Here is a 22,781-nt window from a genome sequence, read left to right on the forward strand (position 1 = left end):
ATAAATTCTGGATTTACCAAGTTCGTATTAGTAGAAAAAAGAATACTATATTCTGAGAATAAATCCCGAATATACATGGTATTACCAGATTCATGTTAGTGGGAAAAAAGTGAAAAAGTTAATGGTAAATCCCAATTATAAACGGTAAATTCAGGATTTACTAAGATGATATTTTTAAAATTTCAACTAATTATAAATCCAGATTTACATCACATTAACTTATTTATTAACTTTTCTTATACATTAACCTATTAATTTTATTTTCTCTCAAATCTTGACTAATTTTCTGCAATCTCCTTAATTTTAATTCCTCTCAACTCTTCGTCTATTTCTCTTTATCCTCTTTATTTGTTTTATTTTTTTACATTTTTTTTCCGTAACTCAACGCGAAAGTGAACCATAGAATTGGGCCCAATGTCTAAGCACCAGCCGAACCCAAACCCAAACAATATATGCAGATTTGTCAGGACTTGTCGTCTGCCACTGTGAACTCCGGCGTAGCAAGCAAACTGCCAAATTGTAATGGAGGAGGCAGAGGACAGGACCAAACCATTTGCCGTTTTCATGGCCTTCGGTACCAAAGGAGATGTCTTTCCTATTGCTGTAAGTCCTCTTTTCTCTTTCATTTTCCATGAAAACGTAAGAAAAAAAATCAGGAATAAAAAATTCTTAAGTGTTTGAATTTTCTATATTATGTTTTGGATTTCCATAACTTAATTTCAGCTTCCTAAAACAAGAAAAAGAAAAAATGTATACACTAGATATATAAATTACTCAGTTGGATGGAAATTTAACTCATTTCTCCTTTTCATATTTTTTTCATGTTTGATTTACAGTTCTCTTATACTTAAAGTTAGGGTATTAACAATCTTAGAGATGGATTTTTGGGAAAAAAAAAAGAAAAAGAAAACAGAAAAACTAATGAGTGAATCGTTGATAAAAATATGTTTTGAACATAAAAGCTTCAAATCTGGTTTTGTAAATGGATAATGTTGTAGAATACAAACCCTTGTTTTGATAGCACTATCATGATTCAAATTCAGGTCATGAAGAGTGTGTTTGGTATGATGGAAAAGTGGAAGGAAGGAAGTAGGTAGAGGGATTATTAGATGGAAAATGATAGAGTTAGTTGTTTAGTAAGAAGGAAGAGAGGAGAGAAAGGAAAATATGATGAAAAAGAATTATGGTGGGGCCACTATTTTTTATCTCTCTAACATTGGAAGGAAAACTCAAATCCACTAATTGATGGCTAAATTTATTTTTGTGTCCCTATTTTAAAATCTAAATTAATATTAAACAATTGATAAAATAGTCATTTAGGCTATTATATGTTTTTTTTCCTCTCATTATACCAAACACTATAAAGGAAAAACAACTTCATTCATTTCTTTCACATTTTCTTTCTTTTACGTGTTTTCTTTCCATTCTTTTTTCTTTCCCTCCTACCAAACGGAGTGGAAATCTCATAGTTGGTTCCTTGTTTAGTGTCGGATTTGTATGAGTTAATTAGGCTATTATAGGATCTTTTATTTTTGCAAATAAATCAGAAATAAATGTAGTTTCCATTCCTAGTTTATAGCAGAGGATTTGCTGATTGTGTGTGAGCTGTAATTGCTGATTTTGTGGGCATTCCTCTGCTATTTATTCCTGTACTTGTTCTTTGTAATTCAAGGAGAAATATTATCTTTTTTCTTCCCTAAACTTATATGGTATCAGAGTTGCCATGTTCTTTTCTTTCTCCTTCACGATGTCTTACAAGGCAGCGATGACTGGCAATCAAAATAAATCTACAATCTTCTCAGTCTCTTCCGAAGCCAGTCACCCTATCCCTGCAAATTCTTCCGTTCCAGTTCCTGCAGAATTTTATTTGTAGAATTCTAATCTGCAACTCACGGCCATGAAACTCAATTGGTAGATGTTATCTCGAGTGGGCTCAATCCGTGAAATTGGCGATTGACGGCAGGGGCAAGATCGGGGACTTGACTGGTGAGATTTCTAGCCCTTCTGCAGGAGATCCTCACCTGAAAAAAATGGCAGTCCGAGAACTCCCTTGTTACTACTTGGCTCATAAATTCAATGGAACCAGCTATTGGGAAACCACATCTTTTTCTTCCTACTGCGCGAGATGTGTGGGAAGCTGTTTGTGATCTTTACTCAGACCTTGAAAACCCCTCTTAAATATTCGAGTTGAAAACCTGACTTTGGCAATCCAAGCAGCATGATCGGAATGTCACCACTTATTACAACGAATTGGTGACGTTGTGGCAGGAGCTTGATCAGTGCTATGATGATGTTTGGGAGAATCCCAATGACTATGCTTGTTACAAGAAGATAGAGGAAAGTGATAGGGTCTACATGTTTATAGCCGGCCTTAATCGGAGTTTGGATGAATTCTGAGGCCGTATTCTTGGCAAGAAACTGTTGCCTTCCATTCGAGAAGTGTTTTTTGAAGTCAAACGTGAAGAAGCGAGGAGGAGAAATATGCTACATGAAACCGGCCCCAACTTGGAGACTGAAAGCCCAACCCTTTTATCCAGAGGTTTTGAACCGGAAAACAACGGGTATAAGAAACCGTGGTGCGAACATTGCAAAAAGCCATGGCATACAAAGGAGACCTGCTGGGAACTGCATGGCAAACCAGCGAACTGGAAGCCAAAATCCAAACGCGATGGTCAAGCCTTTCAAGCCACGACTGAAGAAACTCAAGAGTCTTCTACCAACTTGGAGGCAATCCCATTCACCAAGGAGCAATTAGAGCACATGTACAAAGTATTTCAATCTCTAAAATTGTCCTTAACCCCATCTTGTTCTTTGGCTCAGAAGGGTAATTCTTTAACCGCTGCTTCTTTGAGTGTCATTCCTAATTCTGTTCATTCTTGGATCATTGATTCTGGCGCAACTGACCATATGACTAGTTCTAAATTATTCTCATCCTATAGTTCTTGTGCAGGCAATAAAAAGGTCAAGATTGTAGACGGTTCATTCTCGGTCATTGCCTGGATAGGAACTGTCAAACTGACTCCTTATAACTCTTTATGATGTGCTTCATGTTTCCAATTTGTCTTGCAATCTGTTGTCCATTAGTAAAATCACTTCTGATCATTAGTGTCAAGCTAACTTCTATTCTTCTCATTGTGAGTTTCAAGAATTGACCTCCGGGAGGATGATTGGCAGTGCTAGGGAGAAAGATGGACTCTACTTTTTTGAAGATGGATTTGACTCGAGTGGACGATGTCAAAGTACTGGTTTAAATTCTGTTTTTGTTTCCAAAGATAGTGATGTTATGTTATGGCACTATAGGCTATGCCACCCTAATTTTCAGTACTTCTTTTCAAATTTATGCTGGAATAAAAATCCATCTTTTTTTTCAATGTGAAGTGTGTCAGTTTGTGAAACATCATCATACATCATTTTCACCTCAACCTTACAAACCAACCACACCATTTACTGTGATTCATAGTGATATTTGGGGCCTGAGTCGAACATCTACATTTTTTGGAAAAAAAAAGGTTTTTGACTTTTATTGATGATCACACAAGATTAAGTTCAGTTTATTTGGTGAGAGAAAAATCTGACGTGGAAACAATTTTCAAAAACTTTTACACCATGGAATAGACTCAATTTCAAAAAAACCATTCAAATTTTACAGAGTGATAATGGTCGCGAGTATTTTAAAAATGTTTTGGGTAAGTTTTTTTCTTGAAAAAGGGATTGTTCACCAAGGTTCTTGCATTGACACTCCGCAACAAAATGGTTTGGCCGAAAGAAAAAACAAACATCTTTTGGAAGTTGGTCGAGCTTTACTTTTTACCAATAAGGTACCTAAATATCTTTCGGGAGAAGCAGTCCTTACTGCTACATATCTCATAAATCTGACGCCTAATAAAGTTTTAAACTTTAAAACACCTCTTGAGGTTTTTCATAACTTTTATCCAACAAATAGGCTATCTTCCTCTTTACCCTTAAAGATAGTTGGTTGTATCGCATTTGTTCACATTCATAACCATAATCGTGGAAAACTTGAGCCCTGAGCTACAAAATGTGTGATTGTTGGTTATGCTCTTACTTGAAAGGGGTATAAATGTTTTGAATCTATTTCCAAAAAAATGTTTGTTACCATGGATGTTACCTTTTTTGAATTACACTCGTACTTCATGCCTCATCTTCAAGTGGGGAACCAAATCCAAGATTCAGCTTTCCATGATGTTTTCCAAACTGAAGAATCTAATTTTCTCCCCACCTTGACCATTCAAGTTGAAAACCCAGATTTTGTTATACCAGAAGAAAGTGGGTCGAGTGTTGTTATACCAGGAGAAAGTGAAGTAAGTGGGTCGAGTGTTTTAGACACTAAAAATGCAGGTCCTCCTACTGTGCCATCTTATGATGTTCATGATTCCACAAACAAAGGAACTACAGGGTTGAAACCATTTGACATTGTTTATTCGAGACGGAAGACACCTCAAAAGAATGGGTCCTCCAATCACTTAAAACTTGCCAAAATCCGTAAACTCTCTAGGCAATGTCCTTATTGAGTCTTTACAAAACGTTCAACCTACTTCATCTTCAAGTTCTGAGTCTCCTAGTCCAGAAACTGAGCCAAGTCCCAATTCTGAGTCGAATGATTTAAGCCTTCCCATCGCACACGAAAAAGGTGTGCAGTCATGCACCCAACATCTTTTATCCCATTATGTGTCATACAAAAAACTCTCACTTGTTTTTCATGCTGTTACCTCTCAATTGTCTTGTTTGGAGATTCTTAATAGTGTGCAGGATGCTGTAAAAGTTCCCGAGTGGAAGGAGGCTCTCTTTGAGGAGATGAAAGCTCTTGAGAAGAACATCATGTGGGAGTTAGTAGATATGTCGAGAGGAAAAACAACTATAGGGTGCAAATGGGTGTTCACTGTCAAATATAAGTCTGATGGCTCACTGGAACGGTACAAAGCACGTCTGGTTACCAAAGGATTCACTCAAACCTATGGCATTGACTATTAGGAAGCATTCGCTCTAGTTGCAAAGCTAAATACCATAAGAGTTCTCTTATCACTTGTTGCTAACTGTGATTGGCCTATACAACAGTTGGACGTTAAGAATGCATTTCTCAACGGGGACTTGGAGGAAGAAGTGTACATGGATGCACCCTCAGGATTGGTGAAAAGTTTGGAACAAAAGTGTGTAGACTGAAGAAATCTTTATATGGGTTGAAACTGTCACCGAGGGCATGGTTTGAGAAATTCACTCAGTTTGTTAAAAGTCAAGGGTGCACTCAAGGGCAAGCTGATCATACTATGTTTATCAAACATGCACGAGATGAAAAGATAACTGTGCTAATTGTGTATGTGGATGATATAATTCTCATTGGAGATGATGTATTTGAGATAAGCCGTTTGAAGACTTCTCTCTCCTAAACATTCGAGATCAAGGACTTGATTTCTGAGATACTTTCTTGGCATGGAGGTGGCGAGATCAAAGAAGGGATCGTTGTGTCCCAATGAAAATATGCTCTTGATCTCCTTAAGGAGACTGGGATGAGTGGTTGTAGGCTAGCAGACACTCCAATTCGTCCCAAGCAGAAGCTTGGAGATGACAAATAAGGTGATCCAATGAATACAGCTCGGTATCAAAAACTGGTGGAAAAAGTGATTTATTTATCCCATACTTGACCGGATATTGCTTTTGCTATGCTATGAGTTTGGTAAGTCAGTTTATGCACTCGCCTTACGAGAAACATCTTGAAGCAGTTTATCGAATTCTGCAATACTTGAAAAGCACTCTAGGCAAAGGTTTGCTCTTCCAGAAGAGCCCACAACAAAATATTGAGGCATACACTAAGGCAGATTGAGTAGGGTCGGTTGTTGATAGGAGATCCACGTCAGGTTATTGCACTTATGTCTGGGGAAATCTCGTTACATGGAGAAGGAAGAAACAAAATATAGTTGCAAGAAGCAGCGCGGAGGTAGGATACAAGGCAATGGCTAACGGAGTTTGTGAGATGCTGTGGGTGAAAAGAATTCTCGAAGAGCTGAAGATGCCAATAAACATGCCAATGAAGCTGTATTGTGACAACAAAGCCGCCATCAGCATTGACAGAATCCAGTGCAACATGATCGCACAAAGCATGTGGAGATTGACAGATACTTCAATAAAAGAGAAGATTGATTGTTGAGCTATTTGCATGGATTTTGTCCCTGCTATGCAACAAATAGTTGATATTCTCCCTAAAGGACTGTTTAGGCCTAATTTTGAACTTCTTGTAAGCAAGTTGAGCATGATTGATATCTATGCACCAACTTGAGGGGGGTGTCGGATTTGTATGAGTTAATTAGGCTATTCTAGGATATTTTATTTTTGCAAATAAATCAGAAATAAATGTAGTTTCCATTCCTAGTTTATAGCAGAGGATTTGCTGATTGTGTGATTGTGTGTTGAGTTGTGATTGCTGATTTTGTGGGCATTCCTCTGCTATTTATTCTTGTACTCGTTTTTTGTAATTCAAGGAGAAATAGTACCCTTTTTTCTTCCCTAAACCTATAAGTTTAGTTTAGTTTTCATGATGCCTTAATTCCTGATCATGGTATTGTATTTGTTTTCTTGTTTAAAGATTCGTTTCTCTGATTCTTATTTCTTTCCATTTCCTATTTTTTTCTTTATTTATTATTTATTATTTTTTTTTGGGGTTCTGTTTGCAGGCCGTTGCGGCAGGTTTCGCATGTGATCAGAGACAATATCGCGTGATTTTTGTAACTCATTCGGCACATGAGGTTTGAATTCAAGTGGACTCTAAGTTCTTAACTTCCCTTTGGTAGATGATTTGGGAATAATGGTGATTGATCTGCTATTTATTAAATGCGACTATAAGGAAATATATAATATTGTTGGCCTAATTCTTATGCTATCAGCTTAATCTTTTAGGAGAATTGGTTAATTAAGAGTAACAAAAGGAGAAAGCAGAAGTGTTGAGAAAAAGAAAAGGCATACTAAAGTCATTTATGTTTGTGTGCTGAAAAGATAACGTGACAACATGAACTCATAAACCAGAATGCGGTGTCATTTCCAACATAAATTGTGTTTGTGAAATCAGTCATTGCCATGCCCCACAGCACCTGAAGAGAATCCTTTATCGATCCTTTTGTTTTACCAAATAAACACCTCAATAACTGGTGCATCCAAACCTGCTACAGGATTTGATAGGTACGTGTAATGAAGTCTAAAGTTATGCTAGGCAACTTATTTTCTAATCTAATTGATAAACCCCCTATTCATTTCACCTACGCTAGAAAGGCGAACGAGAGTAAGTAGAGGCTGAGTGGCTGTTTTAGTTGTGGCTGTGAGAGAAGGTTTTAGTGGTTGCTGTGAGAGAAGGTTTTAGTTAGGTCTAGGTGATTCTCAATTTGATTAATAACAGATTGGTGGTTAGTATATAGTTTCAGTTATAGTTTGTTTGGGGAGTGTCGATTGTTTTGGAATTTGTAATTGGCAATCAATATTGGGAGAGGGGGTGTTCTCTAATTCTTCAATTTCCACTTTCAATAAAGATTAATTTTTCTTGATCAGTTTCTTGTGTGAGATTGGGTATTTATCACTAATTTTGTAGATGGTCCTTATATTCTATACGGTAGGTATTTTTTCACTTCTGCAAGAACTCAAAACAATACTCAACTGCAATCACCGTGTCCACGTCCAATTGCCGGACTAATGTGAATTCTCTCTACGCAGTTCCTATCCAACAGCGTGATAGTTCTAGGTTGCTGAGTTTGCACAGCTTGGTGGGAAAAAAAAAAGAAATATAAGAGAGAAAAAACGGCTCCTGACTTGAAAGATTTATTTATTTATTTATTATTTTTATTATTTTAACTTCTGAATAACTATCTTTTAGAATAGAAGTTTTGTTTTCTTAGTTCCTTCCTACTTTCCCAAAGAACCTTTAAATTTTATACTTTCAGAAGGATCTTAGAGTCTTTGCTTTTTGACTTTTTTTTTTTGGCAACAATATGAGTTATTCTTCTGGTTTTTCTGACGTGTTTTCCATTATGCAGTATGTAAGTTCTAACTTGGCTGAAAAGAATGTTGCTTTTGTGCCGGTTTCTTCACCACCTATTCTTTCTGCTCATCAATGTCAAAATACCACAGGTTTCACCTGCTTTGTTCCTTTTGATCTCTTGTTGTTAAATCCTTTCTAGCTTTAGCTATTGCAATGGAAAAGCAAGAATACCATAGAGCAATATCTTAACAGGGTATCTTTGTCTTGTCAGGTTCTGCAGAGTTGTCATTTTCATTACAGAAAAAGATGCTTATTCGAGATCATAGACAAGAATGCTATTCTATTCTTGAAAAGATATTTGGACGAGGCCCGTGCTTGGATGATGATTTTATTGTGATAAATTTTTTCGCATTGGTACTTAGCCAAACATAACCAGCTTTTGAATATATTGGTTGCATTTTTTTTTCTTGTACGAAATGGAAATCTTATTAAAAATAAAAATGAAAATTCTTTAGTGGCGAAGGAGGAAAAGGTATTCTTCTAGGCCTCCGCTAGGAATGCTAACAACCCAAAAACAGAATTAAAATGATTTTACAATGTCCTCCAATTGCTGAAGATCATAGAAAACATTATCATATTTGTTCTCCAATTTCTTAATTTTCCAATTTCTTAATATCATAAAATAGGAAATAGCTTTCAGATATCTATGCTAGGCTTTTCCTATTTTGTTGTTTCTGTTTAGAGAGAACAAGAAGCATTTGTTACTGCTGTGTATGATGAAATGGAAGGATAATATCCTTGGATGCTTGTCTTGAGTGAATATAAAGAAGACATCTCTCTTTTTTTTTTTGTTAAAGAGTGTACATAACTTCTCACAATGTGCACTTGAATAGGAAACCCCTCAAGGTTTTACTAGTAAAATTTTCTTTCTTATCTTGGAGTTCTTAAAAGTCTTAATTTATCTTGGGTTTTGCAACTTTGAAAAAAAAATCTTTTTATTTATATTCTTTTTATTGAAGTTATTAATAATGGGTAATAGGTGCTAAAGACATAATATGTACGAACAAAAGGAAGTTTAATTTAGTTATCAATAAAAGAAAGTTTCTTGTATATTAAAAAAATTAGAGTACCGACAGCTATTGAAATCTAAAGAGGGCAGATATTGAGAATTCTTCATAATTTTACAACACACTTTATCAATAATGTACAAAAATTTATAATATGAACCTTAAAAGTGTTCCTTGTTGGTCTAGGAAGGCTGGAGTCTTGCGGAACTGTTTAGAGTTCGTTGCATAGTCGCTGCGCCGTATGTTGTTCCATACAGGTAAAAACGTCCACTTTTTTTTTTTTCTTTTTATTTTCATATTTGATAGTTGAACTCTCAATATAATTTGAAGACTTCTTCTAACTGGCTAATCTTTTTCTTTTTACATTGTTCATTGGTTTGGATCCCCCTTTTCCGAAGTTAATATCTTTTTTCACACATGTTCTATCTAGAGTGCTAAAAAATGGATCCACCCCACCCCTCTTTCCCCTGCGTTTTATATATGTGTGCATCCTCTTAGATATGCCACTGAAAATACTCTTTATATGAAACGAATTTTCTGTGTTCTTTAATATTTAAATCCCAGGTCAATCTTTTGGCATAGGCTAACCATGCACTACATTTGATGTTTAGATAGAATGCAAGTTTTATTGATCCCAAAATTTATTTCGATATTTTTTTCAAAAATTTTTAAAATGTAAGAATGATATCAATTCCTTCCAAAGATTCATTACATCTTCATAAGTTTTTATTATATCTTCATGGGTTCCAATCCAACATTTTCCTTGATGTGTTTCAACATAAAATGTGTTACGTTAATTAGGAGAAATCTTTTTTGGAACTGCAAGGTCCAATACCTAGACCTAGTTACCTGCTTATGTAGTTAGTTTTCCTTTGAAATACTGTACAGTGCACCATCATCGTTCGAGCGGCAGTTCAAAAAAGAACACCCGCTTCTGTATAAGTATCTACAGGAAGCTCCTATGTTCAAGGTAGCTCAGGGTTCAGCAAACATATTCTTTGAATGGTTTACTGCTTGTGTGATGCGCGCCTTAACTAATTGATCAAACTCAAAGCAACACTCACAAGAGAGTTGACCTTCTTTTTTCTTTGTTTTTTTTTTTTTGTTTTTGGCATACAGGTTTGTTGGAAAGACGTGATTCATTGGCTCTGGCCCCTTTTCACTGAATATTGGGAATCTTGGAGATATGATCTGAATTTGAGTTCTTGTCCCTTTACAGTAAATTTCTCTTGCCACAAGCTGTTTTATGCATTTAACATATTGTGATATTTCGAGAAACTTCAATTACATTCAATATTTTTTTAAATCTATTTTTCTAAAAGGTTTCGTACTTTTGTAGTGAAATTTTTAGTGTGCACAAGAAAAAATGGTTGGTTTTGCTGTCTTCATACTGACTAAGTTCTTTGTCAAATTTAGGATCCTGTAACTGATCTACCAGAATGGCATAATAGGCCTTCATCTCCCTTACTACTGTAAGTCTCTGGGTCTTAGTTCTATGTTCAAAGAATGAAAATAGAGAAAAATTGGAGGAAAAAGCTATATTATGGGAGTTACTGCGCTTTTACCAAGGTGTTAAAAAATCCTAATCATATGTTGCACTTTTTACATTAGTCAATTCTGTCAAGTCTATTACTCATATGTTTGATGATTCTATTACTGTACGGTGCCCAATAACATTGGAAATTATTGTGGGACTTCAAGTTGGCTAGTATATTGAACCTCAAGCTCATGAGGGAAACAAATGAAAATATGTAAATCACTGGATAATACTACTAAAATTTGAGAGCATGCTTTCTTGAAAACAGGGTTATTGTTTAGTTTGAGTTGATAAATTTATAGTGATGTTAATTATATCTCTTTTTAAAATACTTGCACTTTTAATATTTGCTTTCGAATATTGGGCTAATAGCTCTGTTAGTCCCTGAACTTTTGAACATTGTGACATTTTGGTCCCTAAACTTTTAATTTAGGCATATCTAGACCCTTCATTTTATGATAGTTTTGATCCTGATAGTAAATTGACGAATGATTGCTGAAATTTAACAAAGATAAATATGTGTCCATCACGTGATAATCTAAAATTTTACGGAAAGAGTTACGTTATATGCAAAATTTTCTCTTTGTTACTACTAAAACCTATTAAAAACTATAATACTTTGCACATACTGTAACTACTTATGTAAAAATTTCTAATATTTTGCGATAACGATGTGATTATCCGGGCTAAATTTCAGAAATCGCTCACCAATTTTATTGTCAAGGACCAAAATTGTTGAAAAACGAAAGTTTAGGGACTAAATGTGTCCATATTGAAAGTTCTGGGACAAATATATTGCTACGCTCAAAGTTAGGGACTAATAGAGCTATTAACCCTTGAATATTTGTATGTTTAACAGGTATGGATTTAGCAAAGAAGTTGTTGAATGCCCCGGTATGCTTACTACTTTCCACATTATTGAAGATTCAGTCTTTTTCTTCCCTGCTCTTTAATTTTCTCTCATAATAATTATAGATTGTGGTAATAGTATTTATTTGTTAAACATTTTTGCCTTGTTCATTTCACAACTTAAGTCGCGACTCAAGTTTTATTGCTACAGTGTTTTCTCTCACAAAAATTCAAATTCAACTTTTTTGCTACAGTGTTTCCTCTCATACACAACACAAGTTCATAACTTGAGGTGTGAAACAAACATACCCTTTATATGTTTGAGATATATGGATTTAATAAAGAAGTTCTTGAATGCCCTGGTATACTTATTTATTTCAACATTATTGAAGATTCCATCCTTTTGTTTTCCTTCTTCTACCTTATTAATGTTCTACGCGTGCGCTCGTGTGTGTGAGGTACAAGGAATGCTTTTTTATTATATAATACCAAGACAATACACAAGCACATGACTTCACGCGTGGCTTTGCCTGCATGCAGAAATACACCCTCAGGCCTAAGGTCCACACAAAAACAAGGAACTAAGAAGATTACAATATAGGGCATATTTTATAAATTCCCCCGGAACTTTGTCATTTGTGTCACCATGCTCCTTGAACTTTGTCATTTGTGTCATCATGCTCCTTGAACTTTGAAATGTACAAGTTATGCCCCCCAAACTATAACATGTCTCCAACTTTCTCCCTTCCGTCTGATTCCGTTAAGTTTTTGAACATAAATGCTTATAAGTTCCTCCTAAACTTTGTCACTTATGTCAGCATGTCCTTTGAACTTTAAAATGTATATGTTGTGCCCTCTAAATTATGATATGTCTCCAACTTTTCCCCTCCATCTTGATTCTTTCAATTTTTTGAACGAAATGTTGATACGGCCAATAAATTGTTGATTAGGTATGACATTTGGGGTTTATTGAATGCTTTTCCCTTCAAAAACATTAGTTAAGCATCAATTTACAAAAAAATTAGTTGGTCAGAGGCAATAAAGAAGGAAAAAAATGAGGAGCAAATCTGTACAAGGTAATGAGTATGTTATTTATTTATTTTTCCTTCTCCGTTGGAATGGATTTATCAAATTCATAGGTTTCTTAATGTAGAGGATAGATTCTTTCTTGAATTTTGCATTGTGTTTGTTTTGTTGTTGTTGTTGCTTTTTTTTTTTTTTTTATGTTGAAGATTCTTTCTTTTTAGGTTTGTTAAGTTAATGGGTTCTTTAAGATTTGTATTGAATTCTCTCAACAAAAAAAAAAAAAAAGACAATGAGCGACTGTATTTAGATTTAAAAATGTTATATATATACACATACACATATATAAAGCATAAACATGTTTTAATATTGAGCACTTTTATCTAAGTCAAATATTATTAAGTTAAGCAAACAAAAAAAAAAAAAAAAAAAAAAAAAAAAAAAAAAAAAAAAAACCTAACAGAACCCATTACGTTGTATAGATTTACTCTCATTTTTTTTTCCCTGCTTAATTGCCTCTAACCAACTAATGGTTTGAGAACTGGTGCCTAACTATTCTTATTGGAGGGGAAAGGCATTCAATAAACCCCAAATGTCATATCTAAGGAGAAGTGGAAAACGTAGAATCAAGCCTTTCCCATTTTTTTATCGAAGATCTAGAAGACCAAAGAAAAGCAAAGAAGATCCCATTGGCGATATGGCTGATAGAGAACCAGATTTCTTATCAGGAGGTCATGTGGAATCTTAAGGTGATTGCGATTGAAAGAAGAGGTGACATGTGATTCAATGGGAAGTTTGCATAGTTTGGGAAACCCGTTACTAAAGGGACTCTCTTCCATAAAGATGGCAACGAGCGTTGCTGGATGCCCGAGAAGCCTTCGTGGGACCGGAAGAAGTGAGACTTCTTACTGCAATGAAAAGTCTAGAGGAGACAGCCAGCGGAAGCCATGCAGGTAATAATTCTCTTGGATTTTATGAGGAGCAAGCTCTAAGTCAAAACGCCTTAAACCCATGTCCTTTAGCATCAGTGGCACCATTTGAATTGGAGGACAATATGGAGGGTTGTCTGGATGGCGAGTCGATGGTGGGATGTACTCTAGAAGCTGGCGGGTACGGTGGGAGATCTAGGCCGGGAAGTGCTGACAACAAGCAGTTAGCAGGGTGAATTAGTGCGGTACAGTGACAATTGGTGGAAAAAAAGTGGAGTGGAGTAAAGTTAGGGCAGTGTTTCAAAACGTGCAACTCCAACTGTCAGTTTCGAAGAAGGGAGCTAAGGAAAATGTTGAAGGCTGTTCAAAGTACGCTAGAAGAAGGGGCCAAGGGAGGGAGTTGAAGAATTTAGAGTTTAACGTTCATTATCGAGAGAGCGTTAACGGGGTAGCAAAAGGTTATCAATGAAGCTAATGTCTTGGAATATTAGAGGAGGAACCTCTCCTTCAAAAAGAAGGGAGTTTGGGAGGTTGTGTATAGGGAAACTCCAGATATATTGATTCTCCAAGAAGTTAAACGGAGAGAGGTCAACAGAAGCTTTTTGGGGAGCATTTGGCAATCTAGATTTAAAGAGTGGGTGTTATTGCCGGCGGGGGCAGTAGGTCGTTTGGGGGGAATTTTGGTAGTTTGGGACGTCAGAAGAATGAAGGTAGTAGAAAGTTTTTTGGTAGTTTTCGGTCACTATAAAGGTTGAGGAGAAAGGTGATTTTTAGTGGCTCACAAGGGTGTGCGGCCCTAATCATTACAATAAACGAGGGTTGTTTTGGGATGAGTTAGCAGGGTTATGGAGCTTATGCAGGCAAAGATGGTGCTTGGGGGTTGACTTTGGCCTTGTTCTCATAACTCAAGTTCTATTGCTACTGAATTTTCTCCTACAAAAATTTAAATTCAATTTTTTACTACATTGTTTTTCTATCGCATACACAACTCAAGTTCTTAACTTGAGTTGTGAAACAAACATACCCTTTAATGTTACTTGATTTTTGCCGGAGAAAAGTGGTAGTAATAATCTCACTAGGAGTATGACACTTTTTTGATAATCTTATTAGAGATTTGAGATTGACTGACCTGCCTCTCCATAATGTGAATTCACCCTGTCTAATTATGGAGATTCTCCCTCTGCTGTAGACTGGACTGTTTTTTACTCTCTGAAGGTTGGTTGGAAGTTTTTCCATTTGGGCGTCAAGAGGCAACAGTTCGAGCAGTTTGAGAACATTGCCCTATTTTATTTCACACAAAACCTCCTAAATAGGGGCCCCCTCCGTTTAGATTGATAATATTTGGCTTGAGAACAAAGAAATAATCAAACATGAATGGCTGGTGGGAAGAAGAAGACGTCAAAGGGTGGGATGGATATAGAGTAATGGGAAAGTTGAAGCTTTTAAAAGAAAGGTGAAAAGATGGAGTGGAGTTAGCAGAGGCTAATCAAGTGGAGAAGAGGAAAATACTAAAGAGGATTGAGGAGATTGATCAAAAGGAAGGAAGCTCCGAATGGTCTTTGTTTTTTGCAGAGGAGAGGATGGAGTTAAAACAGAGATTTTGTTATTTTAATTGGGGAGGATAGGGCCTTGAGGTTGAAATGTAAATCTGCATGGGCTAGAGAGGGAGACACGTATACTAAACTTTTCCATCAGTTATTGAGTGCGAGGAGAACGAGGAATGCAATTTCAAAATTGGAAACTGATGACGGGGTTCTTTTTGAAGAGGAGGAAATTACGAAGAAGATTATTGAATTTTATGAGAAACTATATGAGATCGGGCAGAGACTTTAGTGGAGTTGAAGGTTTAGAGTGGAATCCGATTTCTAATTTCGCTGCCAAGTCTTTGGAGAAACCCTTCGAAGAGGAAGAAATTAAGCGAGTAGTTTTCAGCTGTGATGGTAACAAGGCTCCTGGTCCGGATGGGTTCACACCTTCCTTTTTTCAAGTGTGTTGGCACTTTGTGTAAAGTGATGTTTTGAAAGTTTTGGAAGATTTTTGGAGATGGGATTATTAATAAGATCACCAGTGAAACATACATATGTTTAATACCCAAAAAGTAATTCTTGCAGGACCAAAGATTTTAAACCCATTAGTTTGGTCTCGAGCCTATACAATTCTCGTAGGTATAGGCGAATAGGCTCAAGGATGTCCTGTAAGAGACAATTTCAGAAGTTCAGGGGGCATTTGTGGCAGGGAGGCAGATTTTAGATCTTCTTTTGGTGGCTAACAAGGTGGTGGAGGACTAAAGGTCCTCGAGACGAGAGGATGTGGTGATAAAAATTGACTTTGAAAAAGCCTATGATCATGTTGAATGGAAGTATCTACATTTTGTAATGGAGAAAAAAGGTTTTGGAGGAAGGTGAAGAAGGTAGATAATGGGCTGTCTTGGTTCAGTAACTTATTTAGTGATGATTAATGTCAGGCCGAGGGGCAAATTTTCATCTTAAAGAGAGTTGCGGCGGGAGATCCATTGTCCCCATATCTGTTTACTCTTGCGGTTGATGGTTTAAGTAGGTTAGTTGACAGGGTTTTTGAAGTTTCTCTTTTTAACCCGCTTATAGTGGGGAGATCCAACGTCAAAATCAGCCAGCTACAATTTGCTGATGGCACCTTATTCTTTAGTTCACTGGAGGAGGAAAGCTTGTCAACTTTAGCGGGTATTTTGGAGATCTTTTGTTTAATACCAGGCATGAAAATAAATTTGGATAAAAGCATCATTCTGGGTATAAATTTGGAGGAAAACAAGTTGTCTAGACTGGCAAGTGTTGTTGTGTACATTTGATTTGTGGCCAGTCAAATATTTGGGGTTACCTTTAGGTGGAAACCCCTTGCAAACGGCTTTTTGGGATCCAGTGGTTTCTGGAGTGGTGAAGAGATTGGATGGGTGGAAGAAAGCATTCTTATCAAAAAGTGGTAGACAAACACTCATTCAGTCTGTTCTTGCTTCTCTGCCTATTTATTTCTTTCCGGTGTTCATAATTCCTATTCTTGTGGCAGGGGTGATTGAGAAGCTAATGAGAGACTTCATTTGGGAGTGTTTCTCTGAGGATAAGTCGACTCATTTGGTGGCTTGTGAGCCAGGTTTGTAGACCAAAGGAACTGGGGGGTTTGGGCATTGGCAACATTAGGAAGAGAATTGAAGCTCTATTAACAAAATGGCTTTGGAGATTTCTGCTGGAAACAGATGCTCTATGGCATAGAATCATTGTCGGGAAAAATGGATTGGCTCAAAACAAATGGGACTCAGGGGTTCAGTCGAGAGTAACTTTCCGATGCCCTTGGAAATCAGTCCAGACGGTGGCTGATAGTTTTTTCCAGAGGATTAAATGGAAGATTGGCTCGGGAGAAATCATCAGGTTCTGAGAGGATTCTTGTTGTGAAGGAAGTCCTTTTTGCCTAAGATTTCCCGCTTTATAGAATACTTCATGATCAACCAATTACTAGGTTTGCTTTGGCACCGAGTCTCGGGATAGAAGCGTTGGTTTGTGGGATTTTAGATTCACAAGAAACTTATCAGATAGGGAGTTTAGGGAGGTTTCGGAGCTAATTTCTATTGTGTAGAAGGTTAGGCTTCATGGTGTAATCCAAGATAGAAGAGATTGGGTGCCTGATCATAGTGGTTTTTCCTCAGTCAAATCACTATTCTCCTCGTTGATAGTTGATTCTTCATCTCCGCAGTTTGTCTTTTTTGAAAATATTTGGAAAACTCGTGCCCCCACTAAGGTTCAAGTTTTTTGCTGGCTTCTTGCTCCCAATAAACTGGATACTCATGACTCAATGCAGCGTTGAAGCCCTTTCCTTTCAATGTCCCCAGGCTGGTGTTATTTATGCAGGAATGATGGGGAGACAGCTGATCACCTTTTCCTTCATTGCTTCTATTCCCGTATGATATGGTCCTATCTGCTTAAGGAGTTTGGTTTTTCTTGGGTCACGCCTTGAAGTTGTGCTGAGATGCTAGTTTTCTCTCCTCCTTCTAGCTTTAGAGAAAGGGCATTGGTTTTATGGATGGTTGCTCTTAAGCTATTTTGTGGGGTATATGGTTGGAAAGGAATAATAAAATTTTTGAGGATCAAAGGGAGGATGAGTCTGTTCTTTGGGATTAAATTAGGTACTGGGTGTCGATGTGGGTTTATAGGGATTAAGAATTTGGAAAGCCTATAGTTTCAGAATTTGTTAGGAGCTGGGCCCCTTTTTAAAGCCATGTCCTAGTTGTTTAGTTTGGTCTGATTGATTTTGTTTTGTTTATCTTGTATTTTTAGAATGGATTTGTGGAGGATAACTCTTCCTCTTCCTCTTCGTCTGTTCTTCCCTTTTTCTCCATTTATAAAGGTTTCATTTCTTTTCCCAAAAAAAAAAATCTAATTAGCAATTTAATGGCCATATCAACACTTCCGTTTAAAAAATTGGCAGCAGCAAGATAGAGGGGAAAAAGTTGGAGACTTATCATAATTTAGGGGCACAACAAGTACATTTTAAAGTTCATGGGCATGTTGACACAAGTGACAAAGTTTTGAGCGAAACTTATTAGCATTTCCGTTAAAAAAGTTAACGGAATCAGATAGAGGGAGAAAGTTGGAGACATATCATAGTTCAGGGGGCACAACATGTACATTTTAAAGTTCAAGGACAAGTGACAAAGTTCAGGGGGAATTTATAAAATTTGTCCTTCAATATTATAGAAGTGTTGTTTATCAAAAGTAATCTCGTGCCATTTATACATATCACACATGCTTAGATGTGGTTTTGGTTTACTGTGCCTTGACTTCCTCAAAGTTGTTTAATACTCAAAATTATTGCAGCCTTACAAAAGAAATTTCAAACTCATTAGACAAGATATTATTTTAGCTAACAGATGTATCTTTTAATTTCATTGATTTTGCTCAGTTGGGATGATATTTTGGCTTGAGAGGATTGATTCTGGTTGAGTGTGTTTGTATAGACTGTAGTTATTTGTTTTTGTTTTTGCTTTTTATTCTAGTGGATTCCTCATCCATCGTCCTTGTAAACTCTATTTGTTTTAATAAAGTTTTGTGTATTTTATAATAATAATAATAAAAAAAGCCTTGTATAAAACAATAATAACCAGCAGCGAAAGGGATTGGAATGGTTTCTTCTTGCTATCTAGGAGGTTACTGAAAACAACAGTAACTATAATACCTCTATTCGCGTCCTGTGAAGGTCCTTTTAGTGTACTTATGAACGATAGCACATATTGTTCAGTGTTTAATCGCTGAACAACATATGATTTTTAGTGAAAGTGCCTCTGTTCCTAATCAAAATAAGTAATAAAATGTGGCTCATCACTCTCTTCGCACCAGATTTTCTTGCCTTTCTCTAACAAAATGTACCTGTTTTGTCAAGTTGTACATCTATAATATCCTTCATCTGATTTCTAAGCATATGAGCAGATTATTGGCCACCGACAGCTCGCGTTTGTGGCTTTTGGTTTCTCCCACTGGAATGGCAGTTTTCATGTCAGAAGTGCAGTGAAATCTCAGCACTTGTTTCTGCAGGGCATTTAGACAAGGAAGATGAACTATGCTCTGCTCATGTTCATTTACAATCTTTTTTGAAGACTCGTGTGTCAGAGCCACTTGTGTTTATTGGGCTGAGTTCTGTTGGTAGGCAAGTTCCTCAAAACCATTCTTGTTAACTTCTTTATTTATTTATTTATTTATTTATTACTGAATATTGATTTAGAAGAATGTTGGGTTAGAATCAGTAATTTCACCAAATCATTGGTCATTCAAACAGGCCTTCCCTTTTCTTTCCCCTGAAGTTTTTACAGTCCATTTTCTTAGTGGACTATTACAATATTTGACGTCTCCTATATTTTTAGTACTATATGGCTGTTGTCTATGGTCATCGTCTTTCTTGTCTTGAACTGAGTATTGTTTTGTATTTACAGCATGGGATTTTTGAAAGACCCTCTGGCATTTCTACACGTCCTTAGGACTGTTCTAGAGATCACAAGTTACAGAATTATCCTTTTCACAGCTGGATACGAACCTTTTGGCGCAGCAATCCAAGCAATAGCTGCTGAAACAGCTTTACACATGGACAATATGCAATTAAGTGAAGATTGCCTCCCTCTCTTCAATGGCCGACTCTTTTGCTTTTCAGGGTGAGAATCTTTTATTCAGCTTGACGCAGCGGATGCTTTTTCATGAAGAAAGTCAAATATTTAGCATTTCACTTTAGTTTTTAGAAGATTTTGAAATCAGTACATCGTGCAAACATATTGAGGATGTCTCTAGGACATTTTGAATGAAATGCCAACAAAAAATTCTTTTTTCAAATTAGTTTCATCAAAGTGTGCTGTAAACGCATAAAGCAAGCTGATTAGTTTTGAAGATTTTTTTTTTCTCATTAAATTTTTAATATCATATTTTCTGTAGTCACCAAAAGGGTTTGTTTTACCTCTTTCGCTTTTAGTTTCTGTATATGCATATTTATGTGTTTATATGTTTTACATATATACTTATTAGCTTCTCGTTCTCATTCTCTCTACGCGTCCTTGTAAATTTTACTGAACAAAAACAACTGAAAATGTTCCCCACACACTCGTATATTTATTTATCGCTTTCACATGGTATACTTGGTGTTATAAATCCTTATTTCTGTTTATCAGACTGTTCTTGTGTACCATATTGTACACCTAGTTTACAGTGGTCCTGTTCTTTTTTGTGGCATTAAATCAACTTTTACTTGTAAAAAGAAATGGCACTATTCATTGTTTCCATTCACTATATTTAGACACCAGTACTCTTGGTGTTGCATTTGGAGAACCTTCTAAATTAGCTCAATGTGCTACTTATGAGTATAAATGAAGTGTGTCTTGGTGGGACCTTTAAAAAAGAATATTGTTTAGTAATCGCCGGTCAGCCATATGGCAGTGAATTCGTTCCCTGGCCTTGTACACACCGCCCGTCACACTATGGGAGCTGGCCATGCCTGAAGTCGTTATCCTATGTAGTGCAACTCTTTAGTATGTACATGTTTGAATATATGACACTCAGAACGTAAGAGTTTGGTTCTCGTGTGTAGTTGAATTTACACATTGGAATTCACACTACATTGCTTAGTCGTTCTTTTTTCTTCAAACTTGGGCTCTTTGTGATTTCGGAAGATTTCTGGATCTCAAAATAAATAAATGTTCTGAACGTTGAACCAACTACATTAATAACCTTCACGACTTTTCACAACACAAGCAAGCATATTGAGGTTGAAGATTGCCTTATATTGTCCGTGTGAAATTGCTTTGTTTACTGCTTTTTACCCAGGATTTTTTTTTTTTTTTTTTTTTTATATAGTAAACACCATCTAATTTGGAATGGTTTCTAGATCATTAAGTTCATTGTAGTAGGTCCATACCTCATTTCCTATTCTGCAACTAACGTCTTTTGTCATCTGCAACTTAGTACCATAGCATATGACTGGCTCTTTCCTAGATGTGCGGTTGCAATTCATCACGGGGGCAGGTTAGAGCTTCTTACTGGTTTTTTAAGAATGAGGAACTTGGATGAGCACTAATACGTGTTTTCATGCGTGGAACATTGAAAATAGCGGAAGTACTGCTGCCGCACTTCAGGCTGGAATTCCGCAGGTGGGTTGTGTTGCTATCCATCTCTTTTCATCTTTAATCTATTTTTTCATCTGCTTCAGTAAACTATTGCTCTCTCTCTCTCTCTCTCTCTCTCTCTCTCTCTTAATGACAATGTTGAATGGCAGGTACTTTGTCCATTCATGCATGACCAGTTTTACTGGGCCGAGAGAATGCATTGGCTTGGAGTTGCACCAGAACCATTGAGAAGGGACGGCTTGTTTCCCGAAATTAAGGATGAGAAGAGCATCCGAGCAGCTGCAAATGTGCTGTCGAGGGCAATAAATGATGCGTTATCTCCTGCAGTCAAAGCACGAGCAGCAGAAATTTCTGAAAAACTTTCTACCGAGGTGATTTCTCTTTCTGAAATATATGCTGCATTTGTTGGTGGCATTCAAGAGCCGCAGATTTGGTTGACAGTCAAAATCGAATTCATTGCAGGTTTTAGACAGCCATGATTTACTATCTGCATTAGACGTTAACGTTTCATCAAACAGTTTCAGAAAATTTATGAATAAAGTTGAGCACTATACTGTTGGCAGTTGGAAGGCTAAATACTTGAATGTTGTCTGGCTTATTGTGTTACTAGGGGAAAATTCTGGTTAATCTTGTGAAAATGATGGAAACGATATAGAAGTTGTTTGGTTTTTAATGCTCTAAAATTATATGTCGTAGCTTATAGGTCAATAACGTTTCGAAATTTTTTAACCTTACATCTTATGAAATTTACACTTGTAATTTTCAGGATGGAGTCTTGGAGGCAGTCAAGTGCATAAAGAAAGAGCTAGGCTGTTCGAACTCAGAGACTCCAGCAAGTTGATTTTTTTTTTTTTTTTTTTTTTTTTTTTTTTTTTTTTTTTTTTATTTTTTATGTCCAACTCCTAAAAATTCTTGAAGAAATTTTCACTCAATCAAGTTGATTTATTAAAACTTCTAAAGAGAATTTGAAAGAAAAAAAACTAAGGCCCCGTTCACTTCACGGATTCGAGTTTTCAATTCGAACTGAGATGTGACATTTTCTGAGAGTTTTTTAGTGTAGCAAAAAAAAGTTAGATGTGACATTTTCTGAGAGTTTTTTACTATAGAAACTTAAAACTGAAAACTCGAATCGGTGAAATGAACGAGGCCTAAGAGGCTAATGATGAACAAGGAGGACAAAGCATGTCTTGGTTAGCCCTTTTGACACTTCTTCTCCATAAATTTTTTAGATTTTAGCAACTGACCTTCTAAACTTTTAATTCAGGTAATTTTTCCCTCCAACTTGCTAAATTGTTGTAGTATGGTCTACTTAAACAATAATGTTCTGATTTTTACTCAGATTTAAGCGATTGAGAGTCCAAGAATTGAGACATTTGTATTACAAGTTGAATTTGGATGTTAGAATTTTTGGTTGAATGTCTTTTCATGACGAATTTCACACAATCTTATCTAAATGTAGTAAATTGTAATAGATTTATAAGTTCATGAGGTAAATTGTCAAAATTTTAAAAGTTTAGATTCATAAGTTGCCAAAAAAATCCTACAAATTTAGGATTTAAATGTGCAAAATACCCGTCCTTACCCTAGTCGAGCCTTGGTTTGTAGAATGTTTAAGCCCACGTGCTACAAGTACAATCAACCTCAGATGAAGGACACATTTGGGGTTGCTGCAGCTTCCCTTAGAATCACTAACGATGCGTTTATTTAGTGTATTCGTATCATAATTTAAATTGTAATTTATAATTCGTTATAATATTTTTTTTAAAAATATATA

At 36.2% G+C, this 22,781-nt stretch overlaps 1 protein-coding gene across 1 annotated transcript; it reads left to right on the plus strand.

Moving 5' to 3' along the window:
* The first annotated feature begins 446 nt into the window (after nucleotides 1-446).
* Nucleotides 447-21,869, plus strand: LOC21406930 (sterol 3-beta-glucosyltransferase UGT80B1). Its single transcript, XM_024170401.1, has 15 exons — nucleotides 447-603; nucleotides 6,687-6,758; nucleotides 8,034-8,127; nucleotides 8,250-8,392; nucleotides 9,232-9,302; nucleotides 9,934-10,015; nucleotides 10,165-10,263; nucleotides 10,462-10,517; nucleotides 11,442-11,476; nucleotides 18,834-19,050; nucleotides 19,334-19,549; nucleotides 20,847-20,906; nucleotides 20,992-21,031; nucleotides 21,157-21,378; nucleotides 21,774-21,869. The coding sequence occupies exons 1-15, from the start codon at nucleotides 523-525 to the stop codon at nucleotides 21,846-21,848; spliced, it is 1,563 nt and encodes a 520-aa protein (XP_024026169.1). The 5' UTR covers nucleotides 447-522; the 3' UTR covers nucleotides 21,849-21,869.
* The last annotated feature ends 912 nt before the right edge of the window (nucleotides 21,870-22,781 follow it).

The sequence above is a fragment of the Morus notabilis genome, unplaced genomic scaffold, assembly GCF_000414095.1.
Source record: "Morus notabilis unplaced genomic scaffold, ASM41409v2 Scaffold165, whole genome shotgun sequence".
Lineage (NCBI taxonomy): Eukaryota > Viridiplantae > Streptophyta > Magnoliopsida > Rosales > Moraceae > Morus > Morus notabilis.